Raw genomic sequence first — 13,138 nt, 5'->3', positions numbered from 1 at the left:
GTTGTCAAGAGACTGGACATTGGCAAGAAGAATGCTAGGGAGTGGTGCACGGTGTGCCCGTCTCCGGAGTCTGACCAGAAGACCGCCTCGTTTCCCTCTTTTTCGGAGTCGTTTTTTTGGGTTGCTGCATGGGATCCACTCCGTTGTCCTGTTTGTAAGGCAGAACACAGGATCCGTGTCGCGAAAAACATATTCTTGGTCGTACTGATGGTGAGTTGACGCTGATCTTATATTCAGTAGTTCTTCTCGACTGTATGTAATGAAACCTAAGATGACCTGGGGTACTAATGTAAGAAATAACACGTAAAAAAACAAAAAACTGCATAGTTTCCTAGGAACGCGAAGCGAGGTGGCCATCTCTGTCGGCGCCGGAAGTTCATCACCAGACATCACCGGCAACGACGTTGCCTATGGGAACAAACCCACCGTCGCTGGACCAGACAGGACTGGCAAAAAGTGCTCTTCACTGATGAGTCACGGTTTTGTCTCACCAGGGGTGATAGTCGGATTCGCGTTTATCGTTGAAGGAATGAGCGAAACACCGAGACCTGTACTCTGGAGCAGGATCGATTTGGAGGTGGAGGGTCCGTCATGGTCTGGGGCGGTGTGTCATAGCATCATCGGACTGAGCTTGTTGCCATTGCAGACAATCTCAATTCTGTGCGTTACAGGGAAGACATCCTCGTCCCTCATGTGGTACCCTTCCTGCTGATTTCCTGCAAGACAGGAATGTCAGTGTTCTGCCATGGCCAGCGAAGAGCCCGGATCTCAATCCAATAGAGCACGTCTGGGATCTGTTGGATCGGAGGGTGAGGGCTAGGGCCATTCCCCACAGAAATGTCCGGGGACTTGCAGGTGCCCGGAGGAAGAGTGCGGTAACATGTCACTGCAAGAACTGGCAAATCTGGTGCTGTCCATGAGGAGGAGATGCACTGCAGTACTTAATGCATCTGGTGGCCACACCAGATACTGACTGTTACTTTTGATTTTGGCCCTCCCTTTGTTCAGGGACACATTATTCAATTTCTGTTAGTCACATGTCTGTGAAACTTGTTCAGTTCATGTCTCAGTTGTTGAATCTTGTTATGTTCATACACATATTTACACATGTTAAGTTAAAAATAAATTTGCTGAAAATAAACGCAGTTGACAATGAGAGGACATTTATTTTTTGCTGAGTTTACTTGTATCATAAAAGTTACTAAATGTGGCCATGTGGTGGCGATAATCGTCAGCCGTAAAGGGGAATATTTGACCCGGAAATGAACACGTGAACTGATGGTTTGCATCCGGTGCATCTGAACAGCACTTGTACGTTTGTTTAGCAAGCGGTGTCTAGCTAATTTATACATCTGTTTTATCGACATTTTTTACAGATTGCCAAGCTAACTGGCTAAGTAACATCAGAAATGACTGAGGTATGGGCTCTTTCGTGCATATTTTTTGTCAATAAAACTGAAATTACAACAGTTGTAGCTAGTGGCGCATAAGCTAACGTGATAGCTAGCAAGCAACGTTAAGTTATACTTAGCCCAATTTGAAATACACTTGAAATAATTCCATTTGGAAAATTAATATTAGCTAGATCAGCTGTGTAACGTTATTTGCACTTACATCCGCGAATGTGGTATCGTGGAGTTGAGATGTACGTTAACGGCACATGGCTAATTACAGTAGCTCGCGTCATGAATAGCTACAGTAGATGACAGTTAGCTAGCAAAGAAAATATAGCTTTTGTCTTAAGTAATATGTCCGTGTATTTCATTTTTCAGGATGTGCAGAAGCACTCTGTGCACACGCTCGTGTTCAGGTCCCTCAAGAGGACTCATGATATGTTTGTTGCTGACCATGCAAAACCAGTCTCTTTGGATGAAACAAGGTACTCATGTTTTGTATAACAATATGCCGTCGTTGTGTGAGAGAAAGACACTGTGTGTGGGTCCAGTCTGTCTGTTCAGCATAGACATAATAGTTAACGACCCTGCACTTGCTAACAGCCGCATTGGGGTCGGACAGGCTTCCTGTTTAAATTAAGACACCGGGATCCGCGAGATAAGGCTCGGGAAATCTACTTCCCTCCAGGGATGAGAAATGCGTTGTACTCCGAAGGAAGTGTCCCTTTATTTGTCAAATGCTTCGTAAACAGGTGTGGTGAAATGCTTACTTACAGGTCCCTTTCCAAACTGCAGAAAACAATGTACTATTTAAATATATATATATTTGTAACTCGAGGAATTAATAAACTGGGAATAACAAATAAAACAATTACATGGCTATAAACAGTACCCGTACTGAGTCGAATGGTGACATATAGGTAAGGACTAGGCAAAATTAAAGATAATAGACGGTAGCAGCAGTGAATGGGGTGTGGAACTGTGGTGTCAGTATGCATGTGTGTGCATTTTATGTGTGTGTGTGGGCATACATAGTCTGTGTGTGAGTGTGTGGATAGTCCACTATGCGAGCATAGGAGAATTAGTGAAAACAAGTGTGTGTGTCTTGGGGTGTAAGTATGTGAATTACACTCAGTTACATCGATGATTGAATGACACATTTTTATGTAAACTGACGTTTTCATCTTCATGCTAGCTAGCAGTAGCCACAGCAGCCGTTGTGGAATGGCACATCACATTGAACAACAAAGGAGCTGATTGGCTGACACTGCCCTTCCAAAATGGCTACTGTGGCTTCTGCTACCTAGCATGAGGATGGAAAATGCAGTTTTCCGGAGAAACTAGCAGTCGTTCAAACTTCTCTGTGTAACAGTTGGGATAATGAGACAAATCAGAGTACAACGCATTTCTCATCCCTGGATTGAGGTACATTTTCCGGGCCATATCTCGCACTGCAGTGTCTTAATCTGAACACGAAGCCTGTCAGATCCCAGTGCAGCTGTAAGCAAGCATAGGGTCAGAATCTATTCGGGTTATGTTCAGGACAGAGGCTCATTCTCTGAAATGACTAAGGTTTAAGGTAGTGCTGGGCGATATATCTAATTCAGTTGAATATATGTATTAGTATGATATTCCAAATGCTTGTATTGCAATCTATTTTTTTTTTGTTAGCGTTTATGTCCACTTGTTCTCATGTTGTCTTTTGGTCTTGTCGCCTTTGCTCCTTCTGCTTAGACGGTGCACCTCATTTACACACACGCACCAAGCCCCTCCCCCACGCACACCAAGCCCCTCCCCCACGCACACTGAAACACATTGAGACATTATCTTACTGTTATAGGGGAGAACTTTCTAACTATACCTTTTCTATGTCTACTGTTGTGTGAAGAACAGACCCTACTAAAATGGGAATGTCAATGGACATTGATTCTGGAAAATGAATGCTCAGTTTCTGTCACACGCAACATTCCAGGACCATGTACCGCTAGCAGCATTTTAGCCAGACTGTTACACGAGCTGTCCGGTTTGTTTTATAAATGTGAGAAATAAGGTAGGCCACTTGATTTCAACATCTAAACAATGTGGACAGGCTAGCATGCTGTTCAAACAGTTGGAGATGTGCAGGAGGGTGAGTTCATGACAATTAAACTTTTCTACTTTGTTGGCTAGCAAATAGATCCAAGTTGGCTAGACCATAAATACAAAGAATAGATGGCTAGTCACTAGCATGTGTGCTTGAGATTGTTTATGAAACCGGTTTTCATTTTCCAAAATGCCTGCTACAAGAGGTTGGTCATTTTTAGTGAAGGTACATTACCAGTCAACATTTGACACTCATTCCAGGATTCTTTATTTTTACTATTTTCTACATTGTAGAATCATAGCTTTCTATTTTGCAACAAAGCCTCCTTCACTCACGCCGCCATACTTACCCTAGTAAAACTGACTATACTACCGATCCTCGACTTCGGCGATGTCATCTACAAAATAGCTTCCAATTCTCTATTCAGCAAAGTGGATGCAGTTTATCACAGTGCCATCCGTTTTGTTACTAAAGCACCTTATACCACCCACCACTGCGACCTGTATGCTCTAGTCGGCTGGCCCTCGCTACATATTCGTCGCCAGACCCACTGGCTCCAGGACATCTACAAGTCCATGCTAGGTAAAGCTCCGCCTTATCTCAGTTCACTGGTCACGATGGCAACACCCACCCATAGCACGCGCACCAGCAGGTGTATCTCACTGATCATCTCTAGAGCCAACACCTCATTTGGCCGCCTTTCCTTCCAGTTCTCTGCTGCCTGTGACTGGAATGAATTGCAAAAATGGTTGAAGTTGGAGACTTTTATCTCCCTCACCAACTTCAAACATCTGCTATCTGAGCAGCTAACCGATCGCTGCAGCTGTACATAGTCCATCGGTAAATAGCCCACCCAATTTACCTACCTCATCCCCATACTGTTTTTATTTATTTACTTTTCTGTTCTTTTGCACACCAGTATCTCTACCTGCACATGACCATCTGATCATTTCACTCCAGTGTTAATCTGCTAAATTGTAATTATTCGCCTACCTCCTCATGCCTTTTGCACACAATGTATGTATATAGACTCTTTTTTTCTTTTTTCAGCTGTGTTATTGACTTGTTTATTGTTTACTCCATGTGTAACTCTGTGTTGTCTGTTCACACTGCTATGCTTTATCTTGGCCAGGTCGCAGTTGTAAATGAGATCTTGTTCTCAATTAGCCTACCTGGTTAAATAAAGGTGAAATAAAAAAAATAGTGAAAACAAACTGTGAAATAACACATATGGAACTGTGTAGTTACCAAAAAAAGTGTTAAACAAATCAAAATACATTTTATATTTGATTCTTCAAAGTAGCCACCCTTTGCCTTGATTTCAAGAAATGTGAATGAAAGTTTTTTTCAAGTGCAGTCGCAAAACCATTAAGCGTTATGCTGAAACTGGCTCTCATGAGGACCGCCACAGGAAAGGAAGATCCAGAGTTACCTCTGCGGCAGAGGATAAGTTCATTAGATTTACCAGCCTTAGAAATTGCAGCCAATTTTTTTCGCTGAGTTCAAGTAACAGTCACATCAGGTGAATAAGGCCTTCAAGGTCGAATTGCTGCAAAGAAACCACTACTGAAGGACACCAATAAGAAGAGGCTTGCTTGGGCCAAGAAACACAAGCAATGGACATTAGACCGGTGGAAATCTGTCCTTTGGTCTGATGAGTCCAAATTAGAGATTTTTGGTTCCAACCGCCATGTCTTTGTGAGACGCAGTGTAAGTGAACGGATGATCTCTCAATGTATGGTTCCAAGCATGGAGGAGGTGTGGGGGTGCTTTGCTGGTGACACTCTGTGATTTATTTAGAATTCATGGAACAGTTAACCAGCATGGCTACCACAGCATTCTGCAGCGATACGCCGTCCCATCTGGTTTGGGCTTAGAGGAACTATCATTTTGTTTTTCGACAATGACTCTAAACACACATCCAGGCTGTATAAGGGCAATTTAACCAAACACTCCAGAGTGTTGGAGTGCTACATCAGATGACCTGGCCTCAACCCAGTTGAAATGGTTTGGTATGAGTTGGCCCGCAGAGTGAAGGAAAGCAGCCAACAAGTGCTCAGCATATGTGGGAACATTCTTCATGAAGCTGGTTGAGAGAATGCCTAGTGTGCAAAGCTGTCATCAAGGCGGCTAGGTGGCTACTTTGAAGAATCTCAAATATAAAATATATTTTGATTCAACACTTTTTTTGGTTACTACATGTTTCCATATGTTATTTCATAGTTTGAATGTCTTCACTATCATTCTACAATGTAGAAAATAGTACAAAATAAAGAAAAACCCTTGAATGAGTAGGTGTCCAAACGTTTGACTGGTACTGTATATTGTGAATCACCTATACATTTGAAAAGATCAAGACATCATTTTTTAGGCCGTATCGCCCAGCCCTACTTTCAGCCTGATGTGTTCAATTGAGTTAACTAGGGTTTCCCTTCGTAAGTCACAAGGTGAAGATGGCAGCGAAGCTCAGGGCAGACTACAGTGCCGTTCTACACATGCCCGTTCTGAAAGAGGGCAAAGACAGACCACTGGGATCCAACATGCCTGCCAATCAGAACTATCTCCAACCCGGTAAGAATGCCATCACGTCAACGTCAATCATTGACAAATCAGTATTGTTTTCACAGGCAACGAATGAGCGCTATTACAAGTCAATATTTCCAAGTATTTCTCATTACAACTCTCTGGTCTTCCAGTTGATGATCCAGAGTACTTGATCACTGGGACCCACGCATACCCCTCAGGACCTGGTAATTACAACAGTCTTACCCAGGGATCCCTTACTCTTTTCCTGGAGAGGTTCTTGGGGTGCAGGCTTTCGTTCCAGCCCTATCCTAACACACCTGATTCAACAAATCATGGCTGAAGATCAGGAATTATTTGAATCTGGTGTGTTAAATGATTGGCCACGAACCAAAACCTTCACACCCATTATCTCTCCAGGACCAGACTTGGAGAACCCCTCCCTCTGGTATAACCTCAATACCAATGCTACTGTTGCAAGTAAAACCACATTCATTCATATTGTGCCCTCGGGGGGGTGTTACATCACTTTTATAATGCTGTCTATTGTCATCCTCAGGGGTGGCTCTGACGGCGGACACTCAGATACATAGGAACCCCAGTGAGGGGGGAGTTCATGCCATGGCTCTTGCCCTGCCACCATCACAAGCCAGGTACTTACTTCAGATGATGCCCGGTAGATTTGTTGAAGTGAAAAGACACTAGAACAAACATAATTCGGTAGTTCACGTCAGACATTCATCTGTTTGACACAATTCTTCTGTAATTCTATAGCACTACAACCGTCTGTACAGACCCCCTGATCTTAGAGAAATAAGCGAAGGGTTATTGTATCCAGTCAACACGAGACCCCAATCGGGTTTGCCTATCGTATGAGTGTACTTTTAGGTATCCAGCATCCATTCAGTTTTTTTGTGTAATTGCAGGCTGGACGCCAGTCGCACAGCAGCCAGTGTTGGGGACATCCACAAACTCGCAGTGGGGGCAGAGAGGTCTCACGCTCCTCACTCACACGCTATGGTGGGTAACGCTCTCCGATACGTATTATTAGTCCTACACACCTTTTTGTGTCTGCTAACACTTCGCATGTATTTCTGCACCAACATTCCACTAATGTGACAACAGCCTTGTATGATCTAATGCTACCACTTCGAATAATCATTTTCTGTCTTCTTTCTAGTCTCTTTTGGAAGGAGGCGGCACCAAAAACTCTTCCCTCATTGCCAGAAAAGCCCCCACTATGCCCAAGCCCCAGTGGCATGCGCCGTGGAAGTTGTTTCGGGTAAGGACATTATTTTGTCACGGCAGGAGCATCTGAATACACTTACTTGCTCTACAGTGCACACACTTTATCAAAGCACTTGGCACACTTACCAAAGGTTGATGTTTTGTGAGGAACTGTCCCTAGTCCTTCAAACGTACTACCATAATCTTAGAATATCTTTTATGTAGGGCCTATGCGTTTCAGATGCCTTCGGGGGAATTGGCTTGCCCCCTGTTTTGTGTGGTAGCTGATACAGGTTTGCTTTATCCCTTCCAGGTCATCAGTGGTCATCTTGGCTGGGTGAGGTCCATTGCCGTAGAGCCCGGCAACCAGTGGTTTGTGACCGGCGCTGGCGACAGAACCATTAAGGTGAGTACAGAGAGAGACCGGGAGATCTATAGCTTCGAAACGGCTGTTTGAAGCGGGTGTACAAAAGTAAAAGACGCAAAAATGAAACTTAGGAACGGGAAGCATAGAAATGGCACACACAGAATAGATATACTGCTTCTTCAACTTGCTTTCAATGAAAAATCTATAACACGTTTTTCTATGTGCATTTGGTCGAGTCGCCAAAAAGTTACATATTGCAGCTTTAAAGGAAGATTAAGTCCTTTGTTTAATCAGTGTGTGTGACTGACAGGAGGGATGAGGGGCTGCGTTTTTACCACTATCATCACTCGTAGATATGAGAATAATAAGTGACAAGGGTATTGGGGCACCCATTTGATCTATTCAATGTCTATCAAATGGTGGCATTTAGTCATGTATCTCGTAATGGATCAGCTATAAGTTTGATCGTGATGTCAAATCCCCATTGTTTCTTCTTCTCCTGACAGATCTGGGACCTGGCCAGTGGGAAGCTAAAGCTTTCCCTTACGGGACACATCAGCACGGTGCGCGGCGTGGCCGTGAGCACCCGGAGTCCCTACCTGTTCTCCTGCGGTGAGGACAAGCAGGTCAAGTGCTGGGATCTGGAGTACAACAAGGTGCTGCACTAGTACCCTTTCATTTCTGCTTTACTTTATATGTTGTGTTTGAATGGACTGTAGGACCATTATTATTTAGTTAAGTATTTAGTATAGTTACGCCCACTAATTTCTGCTCTACTACAAGTTTCAATGCCATATTGTTTTTCCAATTATGATTGCTGTTCTTAGGTGATCAGGCACTATCACGGCCACCTCAGCGCCGTGTACGACTTGGACCTGCACCCAACCATCGACGTGCTGGTCACATGCAGTCGAGATGCCACGGCTAGGGTAAGTGTTGCTAATGACTAGTTGTCTTGACTTTCAAAAACTTTATTTTTAGTGGAACATTTTGGAATGTATTGGGACTTCAATATGAAATCTGTGCGTTTATAGGTGTGGGATATCAGGAGCAAAGCCAACGTGCACACCCTGTCCGGACACACCAACACAGTGGCCACAGTCAGATGCCAGGCCGCCGAACCTCAGATCATCACAGGTACGGGCGGATACGTTACAACTGCTTTGCCAAGCTGTGTTCATATATTGTCTAGTTGACTCACTGCAAAGTACCATCAATGGCTTATTATATTGTTATGTTCTATTATGAGCTGGCGCGAAGAGACATCTGAATTTTGACCTTTTCTCCTGGGTCATGTTCTGGTAGGGAGAAAATAGGAGATACCACTTGAACTTGTCCAATAAGAACACAGCGTTTTGTTCGTTTCAAGACGTTTTGCTACGGCGTGACCTTCTGAACCCTGCTCTTTTCTGTTCCAGGGAGCCACGACTCCACCATCAGGCTATGGGATCTGATAGCTGGGAAGACCAGAGCCACTCTCACCAACCACAAGAAGTCTGTCAGAGCACTGGCCTTACATCCCAGACAGTATGTCAATTCCTCATACGTAGCTAGTATTGATGCATATGTCACACCCAAGTTGGTCAACTTCTATTACCTAGTTGTAGTAAATGATAGGATTGATAGCTAATAGGGTCGCTCACTTTATTTGTGCGTTTTGTATTTTTTATTTTGACACTGAACCATTGGTTGGCTGCACATTACAGGTATACCTTAGCCTCTGGCTCTGCCGACAACATCAAGCAGTGGACGTTCCCCGACGGCAACTTCATCCAGAACCTCTCTGGACACAACGCCATCATCAACGCAATGGCAGTCAACTCGGACGGCGTGCTGGTATCGGGAGGTATGAAAACGCCCTTTGCTTTTTCCAACTGGGCCTTGTATATATGTTGCTATTGAAATAGACAGTTTTGAGCCTCTGTCATGCTGATTGGGTCAGATTATTTCTAGTCATAGTACATTGAAGGGCATTGTTGCTTTGAAGGCGCATTACTAAAGATGGGCAACAAACAAAAAAGAAGTGATAGCGGAAGAGGCTGGAAGCGAAGATATTGGAATGACTAAGTAATAGGACATCCTATAGGCAGCCGTGTCTAGGTCCTAGCCCTATATCTATACCAATGTTTTGATCTCCAGTACCAGTCGAAAGTTTGGACACACCTACACATTCCATAATTTTTTCCTACATTGTAGAATAATAGTGAAGACGTCACACTATGAAATAACACATATGGAATCATGTAGTAACCAAAAAGTGTTAAACAAATCCAAATATATTCTAGATTCTTCAAAGTATCCACCCTTGAGGACAGCTTTGCGTACTCTTGGCATTCTCTCAACCAGCTCCACCTGGAATGTTTTTCCAACAGTCTTGAAGGAGTTCCCGCACATACTAAGTACTTGTTGGCTGCTTTTCCTTCACTCTGCGGTCCAACTCAACCCAATTGAGATGGTTTGGGATGTAGTCGGGTGATTGTAGATGCCACGTCATCTTATGCAGCACTCCATCACTCTCCTTCTTGGTCAAATAGCCCTTACACAGCCTGGAGGTGTATTGGGTCACTGCTGTTGAAAAACAAATGATAGTCCCTCTAAGCACAAACCAGATGGGATGGCGTATCAGAATGCTGTGGTAGCCATGCTGGTTAAGTGTGCCTTGAATTCTAAATAAATCAGACAGTGTCACCAGCAAAGCACCATCACACCACCTCTTCCATGCTTCACGGTCGGAACCACACATACGGAGATCATCCGTTCACTTACTCTGCCTCTCACAAAGACACGGCAGTTGGAACCAAAAATCTCAAAATTGGACTCCAGACCAAAATACAAATTTGCACTGGTCTAATGTCCATTGCTCTTGTTTCTTGACGCAAGCAAGTCTTCTTCTTGGTGTCCTTTAGTAGTGGTTTCTTTGTAGCAATTTGACTGTGAAGGCCTGACTCACGCAGTCTCCTCGGAACAGTTTATGTTGATGTGTCTGTTACTTGAACTCCGAAGCATTCATTTGGGGTGCAATCTGAGGTGCAGTTAATTGCCAATTTCTGATGCTGGTAACTCTAATGAACTTAATCTCTGCAGCAGAGGTAACTCTGGGTCTTCCTTTGCTTTGGCGGGGTCCTCATGAGAGCCAATTTCAACATAGCGCTTGATGGTTTTTGCTACTGCACTTGAAGAAACTTTCAAAGTTCTTGACATTTTCTCTATTGATTGACCATCATGTCTTAACGTAATGATGGATGTTTCTCTTTGCTTATTTGAGCTGTTTTTGCCATAATATGGACTTGGTCTTTTACCAAATATGGCTATTTTCTGTATACCACCCCAACCTTGTCACAACACGACTGATTGGCTCAAACCCATTAAGAAGGAAATAAATTCCACAAATTAACTCTTAACAAGGCACACCTGGTAACTGAAATGCATTCCAGGATACAGCTAAACCTAACAGCTTCTTATTGTCTCCGTTAGCTGACAACGGCACCATTCACCTGTGGGACTGGCGGACGGGCTACAACTTCCAGCGTATCCACGCCGCCGTGCAGCCCGGCTCGCTGGACAGCGAATCGGGGATCTTCGCCTGCATGTTCGACCACTCAGAGAGCAGGCTGATCACGGCCGAGGCTGACAAGACCATCAAGGTGTACAAAGAGGACGACACCGCGGTAAGAGAGAGTTTCATCCCGTGCTGTATATCTACATGAGTTTTTGTTTTGAGATGTGATTCAATAGTGGATTTTGATTTTTTTTTTTTACTACCTCATTGTGGATGTTTATTCAATCAGGAAAAATGACAGTCACTAAAACATTGCTAAGCTAATGAAACTGAAGGATTCCTTTGAGTACTTCATAAGTTCTTGTTTCTGACTAGGGTGAGATTTTATTTTTTATTTATTTCAGACCGAGGAAAGCCACCCAATCAACTGGAAACCGGAGATCCTCAAGAGGAAGAGATTCTAGTTTTGGCCAAAAAATTAATATTTTCATTAATTTCTGTTGTCTCAATATTCCCATCAATAGAACCCCATAATTTTTGTAACAAGAATATTCACACAAAAACATACTTTGAACAAGTTGGCTTTTATTTTCATTTGAATCTTTTTGGTTTTCAATGTACTCATTATTCTAAGTACCATTTTCAGTCTTCAGTGTACGATGTTAGTCCAACAAAGCAGCCATTATGGACAGCCTTTAACCTTCCAGAATGTTTGTTCTTGATGATGACCCCTCTCTCATACCTCTGGTCATTCTCGTCCACCATGAGAAGCCACTCCTCAGCTCCGTAAGGGCTCTCCTTAGTGTGCACACAGTCCCCATTCGGATCAAATCCGGTAAATGTCTGGAAAATTCTAGACTTCTAGGTCAGGTTTTATTTTTTTGCATTGATCCAACAGAATCACCAACTGTATATACAAGAGAAATGTAATTTGTTGTGCAATCTGGTGTATGAAATAAATCACTGTATGATCAACAGAACCATTAAAAAAAACATGTTTCTTCTCATTTTGAAGTTCAGTGAAGTGTGACTCACCCATGTAACCATTGGTGACAACATTCCGGTAGTCTTTGCAACTGTTTCCCTTGATCTCCTCCCACTATCCGTTGTCTCCTGGTTAGTCGTGGAGCTCAGCCGTATTCCTGGTTTCACTGATAATGTGTAAGTTCTGCTCACCTGTTTGACAAAGCAGAGGTACACTGTAACGTGAAACTAATTCATATGGCAATTTTGGGTATTATCAACTGTAAACTGCTCAAATGTTTTACTGAAGCATACAGTAAATTGTGGGGAAAAAATTGCTGTATTTTGAATGGTACTGTAATTCCACCCCACAGAATACCGTGCTGTATAGTTGGGAGTGCCAAATGTTTTATTTGTTTCTGGCTTATTGACATATTTTCAGGCGTGCCTTGTAAGAGGCTATAGTGCACCCGTGAGTGAGAGTGCTGTACCAATTTAACTCCTATGTGGTTATAGTTCCCCATCAATTTAAAATGTATAGGGGACAGGTTGGAGTGGGGCAAGTCTTAAACGGTTGAGCATTTTGCTTTCCCCTGTAGTCGCTGCCAGTTTGGAAGCTTCCAGAAGCGTTATAAGACATCAAATATTAATTATATGCTGTAATTTTTAAACACTACCTAGCAGCCAACCTGCTTGCACCAATCCCTTGTATTTACAGTAAATTATTTCATTAATTATGATTACGGTAGTATTAACTTTACAGTATAATCAATGTTATGTTTTGTACTGTCATTACACAGTACTTGCTTTGAGACTGTGTAGATATACTGTAATATGAAATGCAGGCAGCTGTGGCAAGTTAGTTAATTCTCGGCAACCCCCTCGTCAATGTGCATTAAAGGGGCAATCTGCGGTTTCTACATCAATTGTTACTTTTAAATTATATATACCCATTCATTCTTGAAGAATATAACTTATGAATGAATACCTTGTGAGTTTAGTTCAACTGTCGTACCTGATCAGAATACAGTTGAAGTCAGAAGTTTACATAAACCTTAGCCAAATACATTTAAACTCCGTTT

At 43.0% G+C, this 13,138-nt stretch overlaps 1 protein-coding gene across 1 annotated transcript; it reads left to right on the top strand.

The window, feature by feature from the left end:
• Window positions 1-1,256: 1,256 nt before the first annotated feature.
• On the top strand, window positions 1,257-12,100 carry LOC110497451 (pleiotropic regulator 1). Its single transcript, XM_021573557.2, has 15 exons — window positions 1,257-1,418; window positions 1,773-1,879; window positions 5,918-6,048; window positions 6,174-6,227; window positions 6,560-6,653; window positions 6,927-7,020; window positions 7,181-7,282; window positions 7,541-7,633; window positions 8,101-8,250; window positions 8,422-8,523; window positions 8,629-8,731; window positions 9,013-9,121; window positions 9,301-9,440; window positions 11,069-11,262; window positions 11,498-12,100. Exons 1-15 carry the CDS (start codon window positions 1,410-1,412, stop codon window positions 11,555-11,557), a joined length of 1,542 nt encoding a protein of 513 aa, XP_021429232.1. The 5' UTR covers window positions 1,257-1,409; the 3' UTR covers window positions 11,558-12,100.
• Window positions 12,101-13,138: the final 1,038 nt, after the last annotated feature.

This window comes from Oncorhynchus mykiss, chromosome 19 (assembly GCF_013265735.2).
Source record: "Oncorhynchus mykiss isolate Arlee chromosome 19, USDA_OmykA_1.1, whole genome shotgun sequence".
NCBI classification, from domain to species: domain Eukaryota; kingdom Metazoa; phylum Chordata; class Actinopteri; order Salmoniformes; family Salmonidae; genus Oncorhynchus; species Oncorhynchus mykiss.
The sequence above is the reverse complement of the archived record's forward strand: the minus strand, read 5'-3'. Positions and strand labels throughout refer to the sequence as shown.

Excerpts from the sequence above, each read along its gene's own strand:
- LOC110497451 (XM_021573557.2), top strand. Across the intron at positions 6,228-6,559 it reads CGCATACCCCTCAGGACCTG|GGGTGGCTCTGACGGCGGAC; the intron begins GTAATTACAACA and ends TGTCATCCTCAG. Across the intron at positions 9,441-11,068 it reads CGGCGTGCTGGTATCGGGAG|CTGACAACGGCACCATTCAC; the intron begins GTATGAAAACGC and ends TGTCTCCGTTAG.